Genomic DNA, 17,618 nt, shown 5'->3' on the forward strand with positions numbered 1-17,618 from the left:
TCAGCGCAACAAGTGTTTTATTTTAAAGAATATTAGTACAGACACCCGTTAGTCCACATTAGAAAGTACAATGGGGGATCACATTCCCTGGAGGGGCAAATATTTATTTAACCCAGTAATCATTCATTAATTACGTCACGATATAGGATGCAATCCGGGATGCAATAATACAATCAGAATTGGAAAGCACCATGATAAATCTATACAGTGCACCACTCACCACTCACTGTCAGTTGAACATTAATTTGCAGTATACTCTTTCAGCAAAAAGAGTGAACCATTCTTGAAATAGCCTTGCATGCAACTCTGGTATTGCCCATCACCAGCATCAAATCATTTAAAGCATGGACCTATACACACTGGTTAGATTCTTTTTGGCAAAAAGGGGCATTTTGAAATCATCTGACATCCACGCCCGCATTTGTGAAGACTCTAATTTTGCAGGAAGTGTTTACGACAGGACTACCTACACCCCTTACAAATGACGACGATAACGATGATATCAATGATGATTATGATGATGATTATAACACATTTATGCCAGATTATGAAACCACACGCAAGTAAAGCGATTATATGCAGGGGCGGATCCAGGATATTTCAAAAGGGGGGGGGGGGAATTTTTCAGAGGAAGATTTTGTCAACTTGACAATCCCCCCCCCCAAAAAAAAAAAAAGAAAGAAGAGGTTTTCAAGTTTCAACCACAAATTAAGGATATTTCGTACCCGAAAAAAATTGACAAGCAAAAAAAAAAAAAAAAAAAGGTCTTCAATTTCAAAAGAGGGCACACCTCGGTTTTAATGGCATTTTTACAATACAAATTTAATTTTGCTTCTCAAAAGGGGGGGGGGGCACGTGCCCCCTGTGACCCCCCCCCCCCCCTCTGGATCCGCGCCTGATTATATGAGGATACGTTTAGTTTTGCATGATCATCGTTTCGCTTCCATTTATCCACCACAAGTATCCACAACAAGCTCAGTGAAGACTGGCAAAATGTGCATTTTGTCCAGTTTCTTGGAAATTAGAATCTCGAAATGAGCTAGAACAAATGCTGCGCGTACGCTCGCGAGAAGCAACAGGTTTTGCATTTTTTATTTGAGTACTCTCGGATACCATTTTAAGAGACACGCCAGCGATCGAAAGTCAACGTTTCATTTTTATTTATATTAACATTTTAATGTTTCCTGGGGTTTCGTGACAAAAGGCGTAAGTAATTCAAATATTTTGTATTATTAGAGCGTTGAATATGTCTGGCCATATTCAACACTTATCAATGATTAAGAATTGATGAAAATAATTGTCGATTTGTGTCCTTCCGAATTCCGCCCTGCGCTCGCTTGCGCTGCAGCTGGAACCGGAGTCTGGATGCAGACTTGGGAAACACTGCTCGCGGCCCGCCGAGCTTTCGGCGAGCTGCCTGGCCCGCGCCGCGCCCTTTGGCAGGGTGACTGTACTATCTGGACTCTAAGTTCTAACGTTGGATCAAGCTCCAATTATTAAAGGGATTGTCCAGGCTGGAAATAATTATATCTCAATAAATAGAGTAAAATTCACAAAACAAAATGTTGAAAATTTGATCAAAATCGGATGACAATTATTAGAATTGCCGGCTTTAGGCCTACTTTTAGTTTTAGGCCTAACAAAGAATTAACAAAGTTAGGCCTATTTTTTATTTTTTAAAGTTATTAAACTTTTTACATTATTCTGGCATTCTGGCAAAACAGTTCTAACGTTAGCCATGTCTTTATGAATATTCATTAGGTGGGCTGATGATGTCATATCCCCACTTGTTCTTTTGTATTTTATATGAAAAAAATAAGGTTTATTCAAAAATTTTCTACCAAGCCCAAGGACTAAAACAATTGGATTGACAACTGATGACGTGCATTACAGTCATTAGTTATTTATTGTAGTGCTGCAAGTCAGGCGCCATGTTCGGGTTCGGTTCGGCAAGGTTCGGCAGAAATTTGCAGAACATTGGTTCGGTTCGGGGTTCGGTAATGACTGATAAAGCTATAGTTCATTCAGGTAGCGTACCGGTAGACAATTTGTACTTGATTGACTGCATGTGCTAGCGTGCCCTCTGTCACATCAAACCATTTTATCTCTATCTTGTTGACATGAAAGTTATAGCGCTCAATGAATCAACAGTTATCTCGAATTTGATTATCTGATGACAGATTTATTGGGTAACTCACAGTTCTACCATGGAGACTCTTCCTTGTTGTCCATGCCTGGACCACTCTTTGGATACTTGCCAAATAAACTACGCTCGCACACACCATATACCAGTACAGTACAGTACCAGCTAGGCCAGCCCATGCAGTGCGGGACTCTGAGCTCATGAATATATATATATATACAGTCTGGCCAAACGTGATTGGCCATTGCATCACATACGAGGCGGCCAGCGCCAGTGCACTGAACTGTAGGCATAGTAGGGCCAGGGGCGTGTCGAAGAAAGCATGCTTATGTAATGCGCCTTTCGCTAATTGGCTCGATAGGTGAACTGAACCACCAATCGCATGTCGCTGATTGTCGCATCGGTACATACAGCCACGTACATTGTCTGCTCGTGAAACTCAGCTCACCGATTGAAGAGCAAGTGCCGAGATTTCAATGATTTCATTGGTCAGATTTCATTCGACCATGAACGTACAGACCAAGTGGGGATGCAAAGTTTTACGACTGTATGGGACAGGGCGAGTAGAGTGATCATCGCATTGTTTATGGTTAATTTGAGAAGTTGATAAGAAAAAAAAAATACAAAGTAAAGATTGGGGGTCGTTTTCCCCCAAGAGATGAATGTTTCTGCATGGCTTTATCTTCATTCAACTTTTCGATGAGGGGAAGGGGATATGCTATATGCTATAATCAGTCATGAGTGTTTGATTTTTTTTTCATCTGATTGTTAATTAATGTTTGGGCACTGACTGCATACTTATGGTCCGACTATTTTCTAAGAAATTTATGTTCAAATAAATATATCAGATTTGCAAACACAACAATAATTGTCTTCATTTGTGCCTTCTTTTAGTTTCTCGTCTTTCTCACTACACCCCATAGGGATAATAAACTCACTATTTGCAACTGATTGATTAAATTGATCACAACTTTATATCATGTTATTTTTAATTTTAATTTAATCCATCACAATTCACAAGCGCTCAGGGCCGATATTTCTTTTTCCTCAAATTCTTTTTTTTTTCTCTCTATTTTTTTTTCAATTTTGATTTCTATTTTACGTCAATTTCATTATTTTTATTTTTTATTTTCATTTCTATTATCATTATTTTTTTTTTTTTTTGGGGGGGGGGGGATTCTCATTCGTCATTCCTTTCTTAATCATTCTCATGATCTCATCGTTTTCAAAACTCTTCACTTCTCTCTAAACTCATGAAAACTAGACAGTAGCGAGCCGACACCTCAATAATAATGTCAATCACCTCAATCAGATCTTTATTCTCCGCCGCAACAATACACGAGTTACGATCTTAATCACTTCGTATCGTAAATCGTAATATTAATGCTACTTCATCTTTCACTTTCAGTTTATTGAGCTCGTTCATTCAAAATACTTTGAAGATTTTCAAATAAGAATCTTGTTCGCCGCCTAAAAAGCAACGACATTTAGATAATTAGATTTAACTAATGAACACTCGTACAGTTTTGGTTTTCTTTACCATGCAATTCTTCGGCGATTCGGCCACAGAGCTAGAGATGATGAAAGCCAGTAAAATGATTATAGCGCAACATCATTCATCGGATCTCCTTTCTTAATCAGGGCCGTGAAAACCACAGACAATGTCAACATGAAAATGAAAACAAAATCTAGTAACCGCAAAATGAGCGCATACTTCCAACATAGAAACAAAGAAGATTAGAGAATGCGCAGATATAATGATTAGAAAGGGTATAAGCTTATAAATTTATTAGCTGAAAGCCGTTTGTTTTTTTGCCGAACTTTCAAACCAAGTCTTAGTGTTCGGTTCAGTTCGGTTCGGAAGTGCCATGTTCGGCGAACTTCCGTTCGGTTCGGCGGTTCAGCTACAGCACTAATTTATTGCCGCAACCTATTTCATCATAATGGAGACACATCATTTACACATATATGAAAAAATGAAAAATTTGCGATTTCATGTAATAACATAAGAAAAGGGAAAGTGGGGATGTGACATCATCAACAACCTAATGAATATTCATGACAAAGGGGCATATAACTTTTCACAAAATATTGATAAAATTTAAAATTCAATAACTTTGTTATTTGTTATCCGATTTTGATGAAATTTTCAGCATTTCGCTCTGTGAATTTTACTCTATGTATTTAGATATAAATATTTTCAGCCTGGACCGTACCTTTAAGGCACCGATCCAGGGGGGGGGGGGGGGAGGTGCTGGTGCACCCTGCAAAATTTTTCTTAAATTAGGAAACAAGGGCCTGTTTCATGAAATGGTCTTTTGGTAGACCGTTCTCGTAACGTCGAGGTAGTCGTACATGTCGACGTAAGAACGAGATATCGCTCAACTGTTTCACAAAGCCGAAGTGGGCGCTACGAAGAATGGTCCTTGGAAAGCGAAAGACACCTCCAGAAATGTCCTACGTAGGCATGATAGCCACGAGGCTCCTAGAGAGTAAAAATCAATTACTAACATATGCTTACTCTCCATGGAGCCAGGGGTTGCGCCCCATTCATGTGCGTGTACTGCGAAAAAACACGAAACTTTCGCCCCCAAGATTTCTACTTCTAAAAGATCTAGCCCTAAATCATGTAAATGAGATACAACTTCATTTCCAACATTTCTGCAATATTGATTTCATTTATAAACAAGAATTCATAAAAAAAACAAGAAAAATATTACAAAAAGACTGGGAAAACTTGGTACCGTGTTTACATCGCCATCTTGCTTACCGTACTTTGTTATTCGCCAAGACGACAGCACGCTATCGCGATATATGTATGCTGTCGTCTTAGCGAATAACAAAGAAAGCGTTGATTTCAATACACTTGGAAATGAACTATGTATGACAATTCAAAATCATATTATTGTGGTTAGAATAGACCGAGACTGAAATAATTCAACACTTTTTCCAATATCAGATATTTGACTCCACTGATTTGCCTGTGAGCATATTGTGAGTCTCACATTCTCATAATTAAGTAATGTATCTTATTACTTCAAACTATTCTCTGGGAATGTCTGGCTAAAAACTCGGTTATATGGTAATTCAATGAACTGTATTATATTTGCTTATCTTTCACATATTTTCAGGCTAAACTGTAAGCTATGACTACATCAGCTGTAATGGAGGTGGTTAAGTCGCGGTTAGACCTGGATTCTCCCAGATGGGATCAGAGTACTTTTATGGGTCGCCTTAAGCACTTCTTCAGTATAACTGACTCCAGGCTAGCAATCAGTACCAATAAACAGTTAGATGATGCAAAAGATCTGGTACAAAACTACAAGTGAGTCAATCAACTACAGTTAAATCCATATTTTGATAAGTCTAATAATTGATTAAATAGATGACCTATCCAAATTATGTTGATAATGCATTTCACTCACTAAGTAAGTATTAAGTAAGTAAGTAAGTAAAAGTAACTCACTCTCATAGCATCAAGGAGTTTTACTTGTTTTAAGATTCTTCCAAACATGAATAGTGGTAATTTTCAAATACTTGTAGTTCTTTAACAATCACTTTTATATTATGTTTTAACATAAATGTTGCTAAGATTATTACCCTTTCATTGATTCAAATGATACCGGATACATATATTCCATGTATTCCTAATTCATTTAATTTGAATGAAAAATGTTGTTAAACAAAATCTACTCTTCAGTAAAATATGATTTATACTGATTTCATTCTCTCATCAGACTCGGTCTGGAGCCACCAGGAACGACAGAAGAGCAGCTAAGATACGCTCAACGGCTTTACATGTCTGCTTTCCATCCAGACTCGGGGGAGAGACAAAATTTAATTGGTAGGATGTCCTTCCAAGTCCCTGGTGGTATGCTCATCACTGGAGCCATGTTACAGTTCTACCAGTAAGAAACTTTATATTTATGTGGGGTAGGAAAGAAGTTATGTTTTCTCTACATACTGTACTTGTGTACTCCTTATATCATCAGACACATTGTTTCATTGTGCTGCACTCAACCCAGGTGAGGTGAATGGGTACCAGGTAGGAAAAAATTCCTCGAATGCTTGAGCGCCTCTATAGCGGCTCGGCTACAGCCGAGGTAATAACAATTATGATACTAATTGTTAAGCGCAGTAGAGTATATTGATAGCTGTGCTATATAAATGGTCCATTTTATTATTATTATTATGATCATTATTATTATTACTATTTGGGGAACAAATTTTCAGTCACCATGAACCATTGATCAATGGGAGCAGATAGAATACATGGTATATGGAATAGCTGCTCACATAAATGTACAACATAACAAAAAATGTCCATTCCATATTATGTTATTAATTAGTTTTTGTCAAATATTCAATAAAATGTAATGTAATTTTTTTGTGTTTATTCAAACCAAGAAGATTTCAGGATGAACTTCCCAGTTCCCATTTAGACACAATGGGGGTTATTTTCTTTCCTGAAGGAACACATGCTATGGCTGGGATTAGAACCCACACCCCTCTGATTGAAAGATGAGGATCATAACCACTAGACCATGATGTCCCCTAAAGGAGTAGGAGTGACTTGTGAAATATATTTATATCAGGTTCTATCCTGTGCACAGCATCTCCATTTTTAAATGACAAAATATTTTGATATTTATTATCTCAATCAGAACTGTCCCTGCTGTAGTGTTCTGGCAGTGGGTGAATCAGTCATTCAACGCTCTCGTGAACTACACAAACAGGAATGCAGCCTCGTCAATAACATCTTGGTAAGTTACTTACTGTACTCTTTCACTGATGTCAGCATTTCAATTGAATTTAATTTGTCATGTTGAAACCCACAAACATGGCAACATTCAGTTATGATCAGACTTAAAACTTAAGCTGTGTTCTCCCCCCAAAGTGCTCAAAATGTGTAATTCTGAGCATATTTTTGTAAGACCCTCTATAGGTGCAAAATACAGAGATGGATTACACAAACTTGTTTTTGTTTTCGATTAAAAAAGAATATAGTAAATTTAGCATTGGGGCAAGCAAAATCATTAACAAAGGTAGTATTTTTTATCATCATGTTCATTTAATAATTTCCTTTAGCATCAACATTGCAATCATTTCATTGTTATCATCATCTCCTTCATTATCAGCAATCCTCATCATTATCGTGTTCGTCGTCATCACTATCATTACCAACATCGCTATTGTAATCATCTTGATTATCACCATTTTCTTCATCATTGTCACCGCCTCCATCATCAATACCTTTTGAGAATGCTGCACTCCAAAATAAGTTTACATCTGTTTTTTTGTCTTCAAACAGGCAAATTGGGACAGCATATGTTTCAGCCACAACTGGTGCGCTGGTCACTGCGCTTGGACTTAATGCATTAACCAAAGTAAGTTATTATCAATGAATTTTAAAAAAACGTGACAGTTAGAAAACATTGGAAATTAGAAGAAATCAGAGAGCTTTTTCACGTGTAACTGATTGATAACATGATTTCATAGTATAAAGTAATTTATTTTGCTTGCCGAATGGGCAGAGCTACAACGAATCATTTGACACATTGACACAACTTCATAGAAATTAAATGCAACTTGATTTACATCCAATTGATTGCACAAATTTGGGATTTGCTTATTTTTTATTTTTAAGTTGCATTTTAATGCAATTCTTTCTTTTATAGATTTATGAGCAGTTGTGATATTCACAGCATCCTCATTAATGCCTTTCTGCCAGCCACCAAACAAAATATCTAATGATTACAAATGGATTATTTCTTGGTAACACCCTTGCATTGGATGTTTTTTAAAATGTTTTTTTTATTTATTCCGTTCAGACTGCACCTCCCCTTGTAGCCAGGTATGTCCCTTTTGCTGCTTTAGCTGCAGCGAACTCTCTGAACGTTCCTATGATTGTAGGTGTCAGTCCTTACAGTAATCTTTATTCAAATGTTCTTTATTTGTTGCGTTCAGACGGCACCTCCACTTGTAGCCAGGTATGTCCCTTTTGCAGCTGTAGCAGCAGCGAACTGTGTGAACATTCCTATGATGAGACAACAGGAGCTCATCAACGGTATCGTCATCTATGACGACCAGGGCAAGGAGGTCGGAAAATCAAAGGTAAATAAAAAGTCTCTATTTATGCATTTCTAATTTCCCTAATTTTATTTTGCTTCAACCATTTAAAAAAACTGTAGAAAACATTTGTATGTAATGATAAACTGACATTGCCTTGGGGTCTTTGTTGCAAAAAAATAAGATACATGTGCCTTGTTCTCATAAAATCAAGAAAATGCTCTGTAATTCCTTATCCAAAGTCTTCCTGATGTTTTGTTTATAGAATGTAACATTACATATTTATTTGTCTTGTTCTCTACAGAAAGCAGCGGTAAAAGGAATTTCTCAGGTAGTCTTCTCAAGAATATTCATGGCAGCTCCTGGCATGTGTAAGAACACTTTTACTTCATTCCCTTTTAATATTTTTTCAATCAGTTAAGCCTGTAGATTTTGTTTTTGATTGGTACTGTAGTGTCATTGTAGTGCCTCCAACTTAAATTATTTTGTTTCCTTCTTTTTTCTTCGTTTTGAAAATCTATGTCATATTGAATCGTGTGTAACTCTGATTTTTTTAGTTCTATGCTTAATGTTATGCCTTAATTGGCGCACACAACAAATTTTAATGACTGCATCATTTAGACTTGCATCTCTTGCCCTGCTATTGGATTTTTCGGTAGCTTCCGTTTCTCCCTTTATCTATAAATCTTTTTTCATGTCATTTGGTTTTCACCAACAAAATTACAGTTCAACACATAATATCATGTTCATCCATATTAGGACATTATGTACTTGTAAGTGAACATTTTTTTATGCAACTACTGTATGAGGAAACATTATTATGTAGCATTCAGAAAGTATAAATTGAGAAAAGAATCATAGGTGCATTTCAAATTATTTTCCAATTGAATATATGAAAATGAATAAATGTAAATGCAAGTTGTAAGAGTAACATTGCACAATGCATACAGAAAGTAAAAAAGAATTGTCAATGCATTCCAAATTTTATGATCCACTTTTTATATGTAAGAGCATACTCACATTCTTTTCAGCAATTTCCATTTCAAGGTCCCATTTCGTTGGCTCTACTTGAGCCTCATCTCGTCCTTCACTAAGTGTCCATAACACCAATTATCCTTTCCTTTGTATTCAGGTGCACTACCAGTCATCATGGAACGTTTAATAAAATACCCATGGTTCAACAGGGTTCCGGCCTTGCATGCTCCGTTTCAAGTCTTAGGCGTAGGATGCTTGTAAGTCATTTTCTCTACTTATACCTTGGTCACATTTGCTACGGCCGCCGTAGATTCTAAAGTTTCTACGGCGAGTAGCAATTCTACGGTCGCCTCAGAATTTCCACGGCCACTTACTCTAGTGGTCACATATGTTACGGTCGCCGCACGGCGTATTTTTTAATTTATGGAGAAAAAATCTGCGGCTGACGTATGTCCTTGAAATCATGACGTACGGTTGCCCTAGGGCGACCCTGCGCTGGCCGTAGGTTTTTGACAAATACTACGGCAGACGCGAGGTGGCCGCAAGGCGCCCTCACGGCGGCCGCAGGGGGACTATACAGTGAGTATACCATGAATTGCTTGTCACACTCATCATGATATTTTACATTAGACATTTCATTTCAGAAAGTTTTCAAAGTGTCGCACCATGCCCATGCGTGTATTCTGGGTGGGAGGGAGGGGGGGGTTCAGGGCCCGGGCCCCCGGGTAGGCGAAAAGGGGGCACCAAAAAGAGGGAGGAAAGAAAGGGAAAGAAAAGGGAGATAAAAAAGGAGGGGGAAAGAAGAGAAAGAGAAAAGGGAGAAAAGAAAGAGAGAAGGAAACAAGAAGAAGAGAAAAGGAGAGAAGAGAAAAGGGGGAGTAATAAAAGTGGGGGGGGGGGGCAAATTGATGTTTGACCTAGGAAGGGGGGGGTCGCCAAATTAATGTTTGACACTGATCTGAATATTATACGATCAGTAATGTTCGACCTAGGAAGGGGGGGGGGCAAATCGACCTTTGGGGTGATTCGCGCTTCGCGCTCGCATCGAATGATTAGTAAGATGGACATCCTATTAATGATTACCTAATGATTACCTAAATTGTGTAGAATGTCTAGTTTTGGAACGGAATATAAAAAAGGTTCAGCTCGCGCTTCGCGCTCGGATCGAATAATTTTTAGGTGCCCATCCTGTTCATGATTACCAATAATGCTTAGAATTTCCAAACTTTGGGTCATTTTGGAATATAGACAATTTTCAGCTCGCCCTGACAGATAGAGAGATGCCCATCCTGCTCATGCTTACAAAACTTCTCAGAATATTCTATTTCCAGGTCTATACACAAGCTATCAAAATCGCGTTTGCATTATTTATTTGGACTTATGAAATAAATCTCCCTTAACCATGTTAACTTGTTTGTATGAATAAAGTTAAGATGTTAATAAACGCGTTAGTCTTAAGTAAAAACTACACCCTAGGAAACAACAAAAATCAGCATTTAACTACCCATGATAATACTAATAATAATGATAATGATAATAATAATCATTTTACCCAAGTTAGCCGCTGGTGAAAGGGCAATATCTGTGCTTCCTGGTCACATTTGTTCATTAAAAAAAGTGGTATTACATCATATTCATGGATAGAAATTACTTTTTATCAAGTCATCATTAAAAAAGTGGTCTGCAGTTGCCCTTTTTCATGTGATTATGAAATAAGATAATTCAACATGCATTTAAGGCACCTGTTTGCCTGACGAGGAGGGGTCGCCATTTTTTTTCTGAAAAGTACACATGCATATGGGCCAAAATTATAGGTCGGGCCCCCGAGGTGCAAAATTCTAAATACGCACCTGGTGGCTCCCGAGCAGATAACACAAAAGGAGAAGGGAAAAGGAGGGAAGAAAAACACGAGGGCAGCCGCACTGCCACCGTACGCTTGACGTACGGCCGCCGTAGACCGTTCTACGCCATGCCTACGGCTAGTCTAATTTCTACGGCGAGCGTAGAAAAGAAAAAATGTTATAACTCTGAGTTAAAATTCTACGGCCTGTAAAAAGTAGGAATCCGCCGTACGTCGACCCTGCGGCCACCGCAGAAATCTCTTGAATTCAGGTATCTACGGCCGCCGTAGAGCAAATGTGACCAAGGTATTAGGCTTCCCTCGCCCTTTGCAGAATTTTAAGTGATATTTCCAAAAATTATTACATGCTGGTTATCTAACATCGCAGTCATTCCCCCCCCCCCCCCCAAAAAAAAAAAAAAACTTCAAACTGATCAATGGCATTTCATTGGATATAATGTAATCGGCCTGAAGTTGGTTTTGTCAGGAAGACTCTCGCATTAAAATCTGGTAAAAGGAGCCATGGTACCCGTTGCATAAAACTTTTGCCATTAAAAAAAATCTGGCAAACAAAAGTATGCCATTAAAACTTGCACATTTAAAAACTCTGGCAGAGTTTTTCTTTTTTTATGCATGAGGGTTATGGTCTTACTTTTCGTCTGCTGGATTAGGGGAAGTAAAGAATGTCAAATACTTTGGTTTATTCTGTTTATTGTCAAAATATACTGGACTCCTTTCTCATGCTAACAACCATCTTCCAAATTATTTTTCCATACTCGTTGATTAACTCTGAAATCTACTGTTAAAGGGCATGCAACCCAGTGCTCAGCATAAATAGTCCATTGTATATACATGTATTGTTATTGGTTAATATGATTATCACATTATTTAGTGTTTACCATAAACATTTATTTACTTTTCTAGTATAGTCATATTGCTTGCAATGTATATTCATTTGTATTGATTTGTACAGTTATCATATTATATCTGTGTAATGATTTCCTATACTGTATCATTGAGTTGAGAAATGAAATAAACTTGAACTTGAACATATCACAATAATTATGTTTGTAAGGAGCAAAACAGGTACTGTTCCACTCAAAAACATTTCAGTTATTATACACAAATAACATTATTCGCTAATTATCCTTTATAGTACTAATAGTTACCTGAAAACGTACATTTTAAGACTATCCCTTTATAGCTCAGTTGATTGGAGACAACATACAGTGTTGGCTTGTCATTTTTGGCTATCAATAGCAAAATCACATATTCTAGCCAACATTTCAAAAATCTATTTAGAGATGTGAAGCTTTAATTTATGATGTTCTATCACAGTTGATAAGGTTGACTTATTTTTTGTTTGTGTTTTGTTAACAATTGTTAAACTGAGAATTTTTTCTTCCCTTGCAGCCTAGTCTTCATGACACCATGCGCATGTGCATTGTTCCCTCAAAGAAGGTAAATTCTTCATTTACATTCCTTTAAAAAATTACGAGTTTATGCAGTCTGTAATGAAGAAAATGTCGAATTGAAACTCAGAAAATTATATTTTGGTGGATCAATTTTATAGTGTAGGTGCTATAAGATTATTTTCTATATCATTCCTGTTGTCTGGTTTTTGTTTTTTCTCCCTGGGTATCCCTTAGACTTGCATTGTATTGATGTGCCTTTTGTACCCTTTTCTTCACTGTTAAATTTTGTCAACCTTTCTTTCTGTTTTGCATCTTCATTCTGTAGTATCTCCATGACCTGTCTGTCTGTCTATCTGTCTGTCTATCTATCTATCTATCTATCTGTCTGTCTGTCTGTCTGTCTATCTATCTATCTATCTCTCTATCTACATGTATCTATCTATCTATGTATTATTTGATCTATCTGTCTATCTATCTATCATTCTATCTATCCAACTATCTATCTATCTATTATTTTATCTATCTGTCCATCTATCATTCTATCTATCTATCTATCTGTCTGTCTGTCTATCTATCATTCTATCTATCTATCATTCTATCTATTTATGTATTATTTTATCTCTGTCTATCTATCTACATGTATCTATCTATCTATTTATCCATCTATCTATTTTATTTGTCACCCTCCCGCAACATGTACTACAAAAACAGTATTTCTCTGTGTGTTTTTCAAAATTTCTTTGTGTTTCTCTGCTTTTGTATATATTCTTTCCTCACTCTCTATCACTGAAAATTCACACTTAATACATTGTACATTTTGCATATAATATGATAATTATTATCTATATGCACTTTTTCATTTTATTCATCACCAACTTAAGTATTTTCAACACATTCTTTAATTTGTTTGCTTCTCTTTGTAAATTTATTAATCTTTCACTCTCACTGACTCAATTTTAATTTACACTGACTGTATTCTACTTTTTTTTATGTTATTTTATCCAGCTCTATCGCTGTATCCAAACTAGAACCTGACACTAGGAAAGCTATTCAAGACAAATATGGCGATTCACTACCATACGTCTTCTACAACAAGGGGTTGTGATTCAGTATCCATTGTAAGTAGGATTAGATATTATGAACAAATTATATATTTTTAAAAGCTTGTATCAATTGTGACCTCTTAGAGAAAATTACTTCTCCCTTGTATTAATTATGACCTTGTGGAGAATATAATTTCTTCCTATGAGTACAAGTGCCATTCATTCCAAATGATTTTTACAATTGATTTGTATGATGCATAAATGGGTAATTACTTGCCATCTGTACCAAGAAACTTTGGATTGTTTGTTTTTGCATTATGATCCAAAAATACAGAATCTTTTGATACATATACGTATTACTATTTTTTTTTTGGTACTACCAAAAGACTTCTGTATGTCAAAGATATTTAATGTATTCTTAGATGGAATATAAATAATTTAAATGCAAATTTTAATGGTTAAGAAGCACAAAGTCACCCTATTTACTTCCTAGTGCAATACTCAGTGTCACAATTATGGTTATTATAATAATGATCTTCATGGTTTTTTGTTATTATTTTTTTTGGTGTAGAATTCAGAAAGGTTACACATGGCAATACATCTGTCTTTTGTCTAATGTTTAAAGAATTATGGAAAGTATGGTAAATATGGAGATATATGTTATACAACTGAGGTATCGAGGATGAAAGTACACATTACGAATACTATGTGAATGGGAGATTGTGGATAAATGCTAGTTTTCATAGCTATATTGGTATGAGGAGGTCCCTTGGATCGTGACGTAGTTTCATTATAGTCTGGATTATTATTATAATAGGTATAAAAATGAAGGAAAGTGTATATGAATGGAAGGAATGATTTGTAACCTAAAAAACATTTTTTGCGTCTATCTGCTGTGAAGGCCTGGGAGTAAAACGTAAACTTTTGATGCATTTGATCAGTTTACCCACAATCCACAACAGAATATTACTTTTTACACTAATCAATTGTTCACCAGATGTTGATTACTGATTTGGGACATTCGATTGTCAAAAGTACATTATTTGAAAACAAAGTGCAAGATCACAAATGAAATTTATGCTAAAATTGAATGAATTGCAAACATTGTAACTCTTTCAAGACACAGCAATAATGGCTGCGCTGGTGACTGTGCATCATTCGGCTGTGTTGATGTGCATGTCTTTAATAGGCGCTGTACTGAGACACTTGACCAAGTCAGCATGCTCATTATGTGTAACCACTGGTCGATCCACTGGCGTTAATCCAAGCGGCAAACTTCTTGTTCAGGGGGATGATCTTTTGTTTCATCCCCTCACTTCAATAGTATGACATCACAGATATATGCCAAAGGGTAGGTCATTGAAAAAGGTCAAATTTTTTGTGATTTCTGATAATCAAGGAATCTTGATTGTTCGAACTATTCAATTGTGTACCCTGGCTAACAGTTGAATGGCAAAAATTATATTCTTCCCAGACCTACTTTTTAAAATTTATTTCCAAATCGCATTGCATCTTGGTATACTGTAGCAAGAGATGGGCTTCATGAAAATGGTGTATCTATAGCCATTTACATATACATGTACCTTATTTTTTGCAGCTGATGCACTGATTTACTGTACAATATACAAGAATATCTTAATCAAATCAGATGAATGCATATCAAATTTGTTGGTGATTGATCAGGGGAAAGTAACTTGAAATAATCAAGGAATATTAAAAATTCAGTTAATATTGTAATAGGGAATGTCAATTTTCATAATATGAATCAGATCGTGAAAGCTGTTCAAAGAGTTATTAATTGAATTGTAGAGAAGAGATCAATTGATTGAAGTCTTCCATAATTTAGCCATAAATCAATGGATGAAAAGTCCTGAGCATTTTCAAAGGTAATTATTTCTGAATGCTTCTTAAATCAAATAATCACTTTTATATGCCAAAATTCTTTGAAGAGAATTGATGAAATTATTATTTGTCTTTAAAAATAACTTGGAATTATAATTTTATTCAGTTAGACAATCATTTTGGAAAGTATTTTCATGAAACCAGTCTCATGTGTGCTATAAGGATTCCAAGAATTTTTTATTTTCTTGATAACATCATCCTCATTAAATGTGTTTTACTCTTGATAATGCACACTTATCATTGTCCTGTGCATGTTTTCTGTTTATGTATGATATGATTCTCTTCAAAAGAGGTCCAGTTCCTGTCCTTTGAACAAAAGAAGTTTGAAAAAATTGAGTTATTTTGAAAAAAGTGACCTTTTAAATTCAATATGCAATCGACTCCTGCATAAAGTTTTATTTTCTGTTTTGAGAATGTTACACAGTGACAACAGGAGCCTGATTAAATCAGAGTCCCAGGTTCATATCCTGGTTGGGAAAGTATTGTTTTCTCATTGTTTTTCTATGATTATTTCCTTTTTATATTCATTCAATTGTTGATCTTAAGATTTCATGGGAAGTAGATTACAATTTGCTGACTCCACAATTGTGAAAAGGAGTGGAACTACATCAGTGTAGCCAGCAAAAGACATTCCTCTCCAGGCTCTTCCAGCCAAGGAGAGCGAGATTATGACTGAACAATATGAGGCAATGTGTAAAACATATAGTGTATTGCATAATATGTTTATTTCAAGTGATATTTTACAGGGTATAAGCAACAACAAAAAAAGATGTAGTTTTATAAGCATCTGAATGATATGAAAGCTCAAGAAGACATTGCTTTGAGTTACCTTTTCAGCTTTATGTCAAATTAGCAGAGTAATTCAATTATTTGATGGAGGATTTATTCATGGAGAATCACTGCCAAAAACCTTCTGAAATGCCAGAAAGATGCACGGTCAATTTTACCAATACAATCACTTTTTATCAATTCTTCTTCAGCTACTTTTAGTAAATTTCTATAAAAAAGGGGGGATTTCTTGACAGCAACTTGAATATCCATCTTTGCATAAGTGATTTTTTTTCTGACTTACATGGACAGTGCATATTTAATGGCTGTGTATCATTGAAGATGCAAAGTGTGTGAACGTCTGTTAACGTGACACATACATGTACTTGTATGAACAAGGCCTAGGAATTCATTTCCATTCATGATATTCGTAAATGTGGGGATGTGGAAAAAAAATGACTAAATATATATGAATGCATTTTAAAATGTAAAATTCAATATTGATATGCTGGTACTTTTTTCTTTAAATGCATTTGTAGTTTGATATACAGAAGAAAGTGTCGTGATTCGTGTGCAAGTGTGTGTATATGTACATGTATGTGTGTGTAAAAGGAAGGGAGAGACATTAGATCATGGAATCACTTGGGAAAGGTGTGGTAGGGTGAATGCAAGGGAGAGCACTTTTTTTTTTAATTCGACTGGTTCATAGCTATTTTTAGGGGGTGGAAATGCTCACAAAACTTTGTTTAGTGTTATTCAAGTTTGGTTTGCCATTTTTAAACAAGCCTTTGTTTAATGTTATTCAAGTTTGGTTTGCCACTTTTAAACAAGCCTTTGTAGAACTCTTGAATGATCAGTATACCACAATAAATAAATCTTTGGTTTCACCTTCAACAAAGTGAACTACATTTTAAGTACAGGAAGTTCAAAGGGTGGGCTGACTGGGAAATGAATGATGTACATTACTGAAATCAACCTTCCTGTAATAAACATCATGCATGATGCTCTAACCCAACATTCCAAATCAACAAAGTTGTTAATTACACCTAACCAGGCCACCTGTCAATTATATTGTGAATTTCACCATGTTGTCAGTTTGGAAAAATAACTTTCTGATGGTATATGTAGTTGTCCAGGGTCCCTTAACACAAAGGTTAGCAAATAATCGTAAGCTTGATTTCTACGATTGATTGTACATTATAGTCAATGCAATCAGTCGTAGAAGTATGCTGTACGATCATTGCTAAGCTTTGTGTTATGGGCCCCAGTTTGTATTGACTACTCTTCAAGCATACAATCAATTGTATTACATTAAAATTGCAAAATTTGTACATATTATTATGTACAAATTATTATTTCTTCAAAGTCAAAGTCAACTGCCAATCAAAACTTTGATGAGAGAGGAACACAAGAGAGGTGAAGAAGTATAAGGAAGGATGTGGGAGGGGGAGAGTAGAGGGGAA

General features: G+C 36.0%; 1 protein-coding gene across 1 annotated transcript; it reads left to right on the forward strand.

Moving 5' to 3' along the window:
- Positions 1-1,097: 1,097 nt before the first annotated feature.
- On the forward strand, positions 1,098-16,653 carry LOC129273694 (sideroflexin-2-like). The gene is made up of 10 exons (XM_054910759.2): positions 1,098-1,206; positions 5,275-5,468; positions 5,881-6,051; positions 6,808-6,906; positions 7,455-7,530; positions 8,111-8,257; positions 8,517-8,583; positions 9,345-9,444; positions 12,441-12,488; positions 13,448-16,653. Exons 2-10 carry the CDS (start codon positions 5,290-5,292, stop codon positions 13,545-13,547), a joined length of 987 nt encoding a protein of 328 aa, XP_054766734.1. The 5' UTR covers positions 1,098-1,206; positions 5,275-5,289; the 3' UTR covers positions 13,548-16,653.
- Positions 16,654-17,618: the final 965 nt, after the last annotated feature.

The sequence above is a fragment of the Lytechinus pictus genome, chromosome 12 (genome assembly GCF_037042905.1).
Source record: "Lytechinus pictus isolate F3 Inbred chromosome 12, Lp3.0, whole genome shotgun sequence".
Classification (NCBI taxonomy): domain Eukaryota; kingdom Metazoa; phylum Echinodermata; class Echinoidea; order Temnopleuroida; family Toxopneustidae; genus Lytechinus; species Lytechinus pictus.